Source organism: Trichechus manatus, unplaced genomic scaffold (assembly GCF_000243295.1).
Source record: "Trichechus manatus latirostris isolate Lorelei unplaced genomic scaffold, TriManLat1.0 scaffold00301, whole genome shotgun sequence".
Taxonomy (NCBI): Eukaryota; Metazoa; Chordata; class Mammalia; order Sirenia; family Trichechidae; genus Trichechus; species Trichechus manatus.
In genome coordinates this window covers 969965-977440 of record NW_004444237.1, presented here as the reverse complement: position 1 = coordinate 977440, position 7476 = coordinate 969965, and the positions used below count along the sequence as shown (strand labels likewise).

At 42.8% G+C, this 7476-nt stretch overlaps 1 protein-coding gene across 3 annotated transcripts in view; it reads right to left on the bottom strand.

Annotated features, from left to right (window-relative positions):
* Window positions 1–206: 206 nt before the first annotated feature.
* Window positions 207–7476, bottom strand: part of TFAP2A (transcription factor AP-2 alpha) — a 22852-nt gene continuing 15582 nt past the window's right edge. For all 3 annotated transcript variants that reach the window (XM_004390467.1, XM_004390466.1, XM_004390468.1), the window contains exons 5-7: window positions 6265–6383; window positions 4192–4333; window positions 207–2227 (exon numbers count right to left, since the gene is read on the bottom strand). In XM_004390467.1, coding sequence (XP_004390524.1) covers window positions 1939–2227; window positions 4192–4333; window positions 6265–6383 — 550 coding nt within the window. In that variant the 3' untranslated portion in view covers window positions 207–1938. The remainder of the gene's footprint in view (window positions 2228–4191; window positions 4334–6264; window positions 6384–7476) is intronic.

Genomic DNA, 7476 nt, shown 5'->3' with positions numbered 1-7476 from the left:
ACCTGAACGAGCGAGTGAATGCAAGTATTTCCTTTGTGCTAATGAACCAACAATTTAAATTTCAGTTATTCTCTGAGACAGATTCCAAAGTAGTTACGGGGGAGGGGAGGTTCTGTTCTCCATATTCCTTGTCATCCTTACTATTCGGCTCTGGAGGTTTTATATTTGGGTTTCCAAAACACAAATGAAAACCTAAGGGATCAACATAAATAAAATAAAACTTTATTTTTAATAATAAAATTAATGTTTCTAGTAAGGAAAAGATGGTATTTCATTCTTTTAGCAGTACAATCTTTTATCCAAAAGAATACATTGGGTTTTATTGTGTCATTTGTCTGAATACAGACTCAGTGGAATATCTAAATGATACCCTGCTCTGAACTCCAAGTTGAAAGTAAGTTTTTATTATACTTGAGGGAAACAATGGGTTCAGCTGCTTATTGCAAGGAGCAATTGCCAAGGGAGAGTTAAACTCAATTACTGTAACCATACTGAATAAAAAATACTGCCAAGAACAAAAATACGCCTGGGTAAAGACAGCCACTGAATAAAAAAAAATCGACATAAAGCGTATCAAATATTTATTTATCTGGGCAACAAAGGACTATGATACATTGACAGGCATGGAAACTACTGCCAGCACAACTCAATACAATACAACTAAACTGCTTCCAATATGGCCAGTGAAAATACAGAATACCAGGTGGTCCCAAATGCTTGAAGTTCTTTGAACAAAAAGAGAGACAGAGAAAGAGAGAGAGAGAAGGATAAATCCCTAACCCTTGGTTTAAAGACAATATCCATTTATTGCTCAAATGATGCTTTTAAGGGAGGACAGCAGAATAAAATAAACTTTTTTTTTTCTCCCGACAATACATAGAAGGGTTATAAAACCACTCAAGTTTAAAAAATCTTTTGCAGGGTCCAATATCACTTTTTTTCTTTCAGTTCAATGAAAAAGCTAAATGTAATACTAATTATATAAAATTTTATTTTACTTTTTTGTATTTGTTCAGCTGTTTTATTGTCGCCTTTAACATGCTACAACAGGGCTAAATTCATGAATCCCAGAGAAAAAAAAATCCCCCAAACCTTGGATTTCTAAATAAGTACCATGAACCACATGAAGAACTAATAGGGGAGATTCAAAACCCACTAAACAAGAGGTAAACGAGATCACCAGATAAATAAAAAAAAAAAAAGGCTTAAAACAGACTCACCATATTTACAATTCCCATTAAATTACACATAAATAAATATATACAGAGACATGAACACTGATTCCCTTATATAACCGTGAATCGTGTTGCCAGAGAAAGTTCAAGTTGGTCGCTTTACCTTGAAGAGGAAAAACTTCTACAACTGAAGACACGACATGGAACTTCGTGTATTTTGTGTTCAAGTTTATTCACAATACTGATAAAAATGTCATTATCCTTTTTGCCTTTTTTTTTTTAAGTATGGCTACAATCTGAATTGAAGTATGTAAAGGAAGATGGTGATTCAGTCCCATGAAGCTCATATAATTTTTTTTTTAATTTTTACGTTCTTTTTTTAGAAAAAAAAAGTTTTTGTTGTTGTCTGTTGCTGTTGATTTGCTTTTGTTTTTTTTAAAAAGTTCACAAACTCTGACAGAACTTTCTTTGCTGGCTTCACGGCCTGTTCTGTTCTCTGAGGCTCCACATGAGGGCAAGGGGGGTTGGTGCCGGTGGGGAAGTTGAGGCTGAGTCAGCAGGGGCTGCCCCTCCGGGTACTCGGGGTACCGAGGGCCCAGGGCGGGCGGCGGCGGCGGCGGCGGCGGCAGCAGCAGTAGCAGCAGCAGGCGGGGGGTTCCCGGAGCTGTCGCCTGCGGGGGGTGGGCTGTGGGGGCAGGAGAGGGTGGGTGGGTGCTGGGGGCTGGTGAGGTGCGGGAGGGCGGGGGCGGGGCGGACGCGCGCCTCACTTTCTGTGCTTCTCCTCTTTGTCACTGCTTTTGGCGCTGTTGTCCGTGTGGCTGTTGGGGTTGTTGCTGAGGTACATTTTGTCCATGGCCTTGAGGGCCTCGGTGAGATAGTTCTGCAGGGCCGTGACGGCGGCGCACACTGCCGGGCTGCCGAAGCCGTGGGAGATGAGGTTGAAGTGGGTCAAGCAGCTCTGGATGCCCGGCTCCAGGATGGGGTTGGGCCGGGAGTTCCCCAGGGGAGAGCGGTCCTGAGCCAGCAGGTCGGTGAACTCTTTGCATATCTGTCTGCAGCACAGGGGGAGCAGAGAGAGAGAAGTGAGGCTCCCCGGTGGGCAGACCAGCAGCAGCTAGCAAACCTCTCTCGGAGCAGTTACCTCAGTCCTGATCCAGCAGGGACCTGACCTGACCCAAGTTCACAGAGACTGGCTCGGGGGAGCCACAGGTTGGGAGCCATAACCTCTCAGCCTTCACAAAAACATCTCTCCTTCGTTAAATCCATGCCCTTCCTACATTCGCAAATGTCTGTCTCTCTCTCTTGTGGCCGCAAATGGTTTGTGCTCCACTGCTAACCTAAAGGTTGGTGGTTCAAACCTAGCCAGCAGTGCTGCAGAAGAAAAGGCCTGATGATCTGCTTCCTTAAAGATTACAGCCAAGAAAACCCTATGGAGCAGTTCTACTCTGTAACACATGGGGTCGTCATGAGGCCGAATCCACCCTATGGCAACTGACAACTTTTCAACACACACGTGTGTGCACGTGTACACACACTTCTCTCTCGGATACATCAAACTTCTTCTCTCACCTTTCTTGCTCACACCAAACACCCCAGACATGGGGAAAAACTTTACACATTGGGAGGGAAAGCAGACTAGGAGTCAGAAGCACAGGTGTCTCGCCAGTATTCTGCAGCTATCATCTGTCCTGTTCAAAACCTTATTGAGACCCTCTTCTCTGCTCCTCTACAGAGACTCGGCTGTACTTTGTCAGAGGAATCACCCATCCAGCTGCCGTCAAATCAAGTTGTATTCAGACAGAAAGGTAAAGTTTGGGGATTATTTTCTTTTTTAAAAATAAAAATAAAAACAAAAAACAAGTACAAAAATACCTGTTACTTGGGGATAATTCAGGATGGTTTGGGGAAAGAAAAAATAGACATTCTCATTTCCCATTCTACGTTTTTTCCTGCACACTCAAAAATAGATACGTATTTAGGGAAAGTAGAGGTGCTCAGGAAGCTAAGGGAAGAGAAAAAGGTGAAATTTCAGAAAGGGCTTTAAAAGTCAGCCGATGAGGCCTGCAGGCAGGAAGCTCAGTCCCTGAGTCTGTAAGGCCAGAAAAAGCTGGAGCCTTCCTGCGGCAGCAGCAGCCTGGCCTCAGGGAGCGGGCAGGGTGCACTAGCTGGCTCCCTACTGCAAGACCAGCTGAAGTCCCCAGGCCAGAAACCAAGTCCAGTCCGAGGCCTCAGCCTCTGCCCTCTGGGTTTATGTCCTCATGTGACGCCTGCTTTGATAATGAAGGGCTTCCCAACCAGCCTTTTAATTTCCAGAAAACATATCATGGCAGTCAGTTTCTTCTCACATACCCCCTGGAGAAGCCTATTCAGCCCAGCTACTGATGGGAATAAACGTGGGCCTTTTTGAAACCTATCTGACATCTCGCCTGTAGGCTACAACTTGTGTGTGTGTGTGTGTGTGTGTGTGTGTGTGTGTGTGTGTGTGTGTGTGGCACTTTCGAGGAGGGGAAGAAAAGGAAGGTATGAAATGGAATAAGGATTAGGGTTAAAACTAGGACAGCTTCTGGCTTGCACATTTTGCAGGCCACTGATTAATCTTTGCCCTTGGAGAACATGCTGATAGGAGACATAGATGGATCTCGGCAAGCCCATTACGCCATGAGGATTTGATTCTGGTCTTTCTGAAACAACATAGCCACAAACCCAAACTCAGCTTCTATCAAGTCCCCACTACACTTCACCGCCCATACACATTAATAAAAACGGGGAGAGAGAGAGAAAGAGTGAAGATGGGGAGAAATAGGGAAAAGATAGGGGGACGGGGCGCACCAACAATCCCATTTGTATTCCCCCTTGAAACCAGATTATGGTCCATAATCAATATTAACAACAAAGCTGATTAACACAAAAGGCAAAGGGGAGGGGGGGAAGGAGAGCACAGAAAAGAAAGAGAGGAAATGGTTTTTGTTTCTCTTGACAATGAGACACAGAGACCCCGCCGAGGTAAATGCCTTACTTTGTAGCCAGGAGCATGTTTTTTCTTGTCACTTGCTCATTGGGATCGGAATGTTGCCGGTTGAGAAATTCAGCTACTGCTTTGGCAGGAAATTCGGTTTCACACACGTACCCAAAGTCCCTGGCTAGGTGGACGGCTTCTCCTGGCAATAGGTGGAGAGAAGGGGTGGGGGGTGCAAGAGAATGAAGAGAGTTAGGATCAAAGCTCATAGTGGAGGAACCAGGACGTGATAACCGAGCTTCCTCCCCACTCCCAGATCCCTTATTTTCTTAACCCAGATGTTGAAGGAAACTACTTGTTTCTCATTTGAGGCTTTTTATTTCCTTCTCTGTAGGATCTGGTGGACGTATTTATATGACCACTGTTCTAGAAGGCTAAGATAGCAGGAAAATGTAAGTCCCACCCATCCTTCTCCAACTCCACCCCCCACTCTGAATGACAGTTTTCCAACCTCTTTTAAAATGTTCTTTGTAGTCCAACCTCACACCTATCAACACAGTCATAAATGATATTCATAATTACTCCTTGAGCTTTTCGGCAAGAGAACAACTAAGGGTTTAAATTTTAACTTGATCGCATATAATTATCTGTTCATCCAAAACCATTAACCAAGAGGATTTGAGGGTCACTCTACTGAGTCTGTCTGTGTTGTTGATTTTCGAATCTTTGGTTTTAATTTCCTGAACCAGTTGGTTTTTACTGCAGGGCTTCCTGCCATTAGCTCCAGCTCCGGAAGAACGCATGCGCCAATTAGGGCATCAAAGCCCTCTCCACAGAGCTTGTTTCCATAAAATGGAGCGGATCACAAACAATAACAGTTCTTCAGAAACTGCCTCCCTGCTACAAGACTCAACCCCCAAACGCAAACGCGTTCTCACACTACACCCTAAGCTACCACGACCATTTCTTTGTATATAACTCTTTTTGGGGGGGGGTATGGATAGTGGGTTCTTTATGTACTGGTATTATTTTTAATATAATGCTACTGTAGTTGAGTTTCTGGCACTGAACAATTACTATTTAACAGTTATATTATTAGCATCTTTGACACATTAACAAATGGTATTCACAGGATTCCTCCTCAAAGTCATGGTTTTAAATATTTTTTTAAATAATCTACAAAACTAGAACTTGGACTTAATTGTAGTGTCTCAAACGCAAGTTGTAAATAAGATAAAATGCCTTTTTTAAATATAAATGGTAGTTTTTTAATCTGCCTTGTATTTAAGTGCCTTTTTTCCCGTTAGCATGAGATGCTTCCAATAGGACACAAAAGAAAATGCAAGAGAGTTATATGTTCATTTCGACACACCCAAACTTAAGCCAATTTAGAATCAGCAAAAACAACAGTAATCTAGAGGAAGCAGGAAAGTGAGTGGATTCTGGTGACAGAGTCTATCTAGAGCAAGGAATGAGGGCAGGGTTGGCTTTTTGTTTTGAGGGTTTGTGTGTGTGTGTGTGTGTGTGTGTGTGTGTGTGTGTTTACAGACTGCTGTGAGAAACTTTTCGCAATGTTCCTTTTTTTTTTTGAATTCATATCCAAGCAATCCAAAGTCAAATTGCTCTCTTTTCTTCCCCTCCCGGAGAGCAGCACAATTAAAGGAGAGATAAGGGAGCATATGTTTGGAAAACAAAAAACTAAAAGGGCACATAACCTGAACTTTCAAGATGGTCTTAAATCAGGATGCAGGTCAGGGATTCCCAAATTAATTCAGGAAGTAATGGTCACGCATTTCTCCAATGCAGATGTCACAATAACTTAAGTGATTTACTGCTGAGCTCCTCAAAGGAGTCAGGAATTTGGAGAATATGCAACTTCTTAAATTTTCACATTGTTTAGGTCAGAATTGGGCCAGGGAGGTGTAATTTTGTGGTAGAGGGGAAGAGGGAGGGAGGATAGGAGTATATGCAAATAGTTTTTTGACATGCAAGAATTCCGTTCACTGCCGGTATAGTGTCTGGAAAGATGAAACTGCCCGATTGACACAGAGTACAAGCAAACATCTGGCCACTAAACATTATCGGTTTCCCTAGAAGGCAGTTCCCTTCTAGTTAGCAAGGGGACTCGCTTACCTTCCACTAGTGACGTGAGCAGAGTGACGTTGGCAGCTTTACGTCTCCCTGCTGGCAGGTTTAATCCTATTTTGTCCAGTTTTTCTCTTAAAGATCTTCCTCCATTTTTAGACTTTGCCCTGTTTCACAAAGATGCAAGAAAGGGATTTATAAAACATTGGCTTGTTCTGTATCATGTTATAGTCATTTGAAAGCTTCCTCAAATGTGCTTTTCAAACATTGAGAAGCATGGCCACAAGGCATTTAAAGGCAGGGAATTTAGGAAGGAATGCTACGGAAAGATCATAGAACATAAATGTTGAACTGTAAAGAAACCCCTGTGTTCATGATTATTGCAACTATGATGGCGGGTTGAGAGGTTTCCATTTCCTAACTCTCTAAAGAAGAACCATAAACAAACAAACACAGCTCCCAACTCTAGGGTTGGAGGCATTTTTGAGTTCAACTGATTTCTGTGTATTTTCCCTGTTGTTACAATCATACAAATCCCAACGGGGTCTTTAAATTGTCTTTGCAAGATCTGCTGTTAGGCTGTTCACAGTAACCAAAGTTATCATCACTCTCATGTTTGTACCAGTGGCTGTGGCTTTAGCCCCAATGGGAAACGCATTTCACCAACTACTTACATGCCATGTCACCAGCCCAACTGGAAATCTCAGCGGCTGGTATCAGCCTTTAAAAATTTCACTGATTTCAGGGACAATGGAGGAGGTTCTAAATAGATGTCTAAATAGACTCCCATAATCAGAAAGTGGTTAAGATAAATTGTTTAAATAAAACAGCAAATTAATTAATTTCAGATTTTATTCCCTACTCAAGTGCTCTGTAATTGTGTGGATTAGATTATACTCCCCTAGGTAAACAGTCTCCAATATTGGGGGGAGGGGGAGGGGAGGGGAAGGCAGAGGGCAGAGAAAAGATCCGTGTCAGGGAACGATTACAAAAGGAAAGCAAAGTGACCGCGAAGGAGGGAGGAAAAGATCAGAACAGCTGATGTTAAAACCTTCCAAAACGGTTTTATAGGCTTTGCATGGGATATACGCATCAAAGCGGAACTGGAGGATGGGGGGAGGAAGGGGGCAGCATAAATACATCGATAAATGAATACATGTCAAAAGAATGAAGTTTTTGGTCTACTTTTTAAAAGGAAAATAGCAAAGAAAAATATTATCTGGGTTAAATTCAAAACAAGGCCAACCACTCACAAGTTTG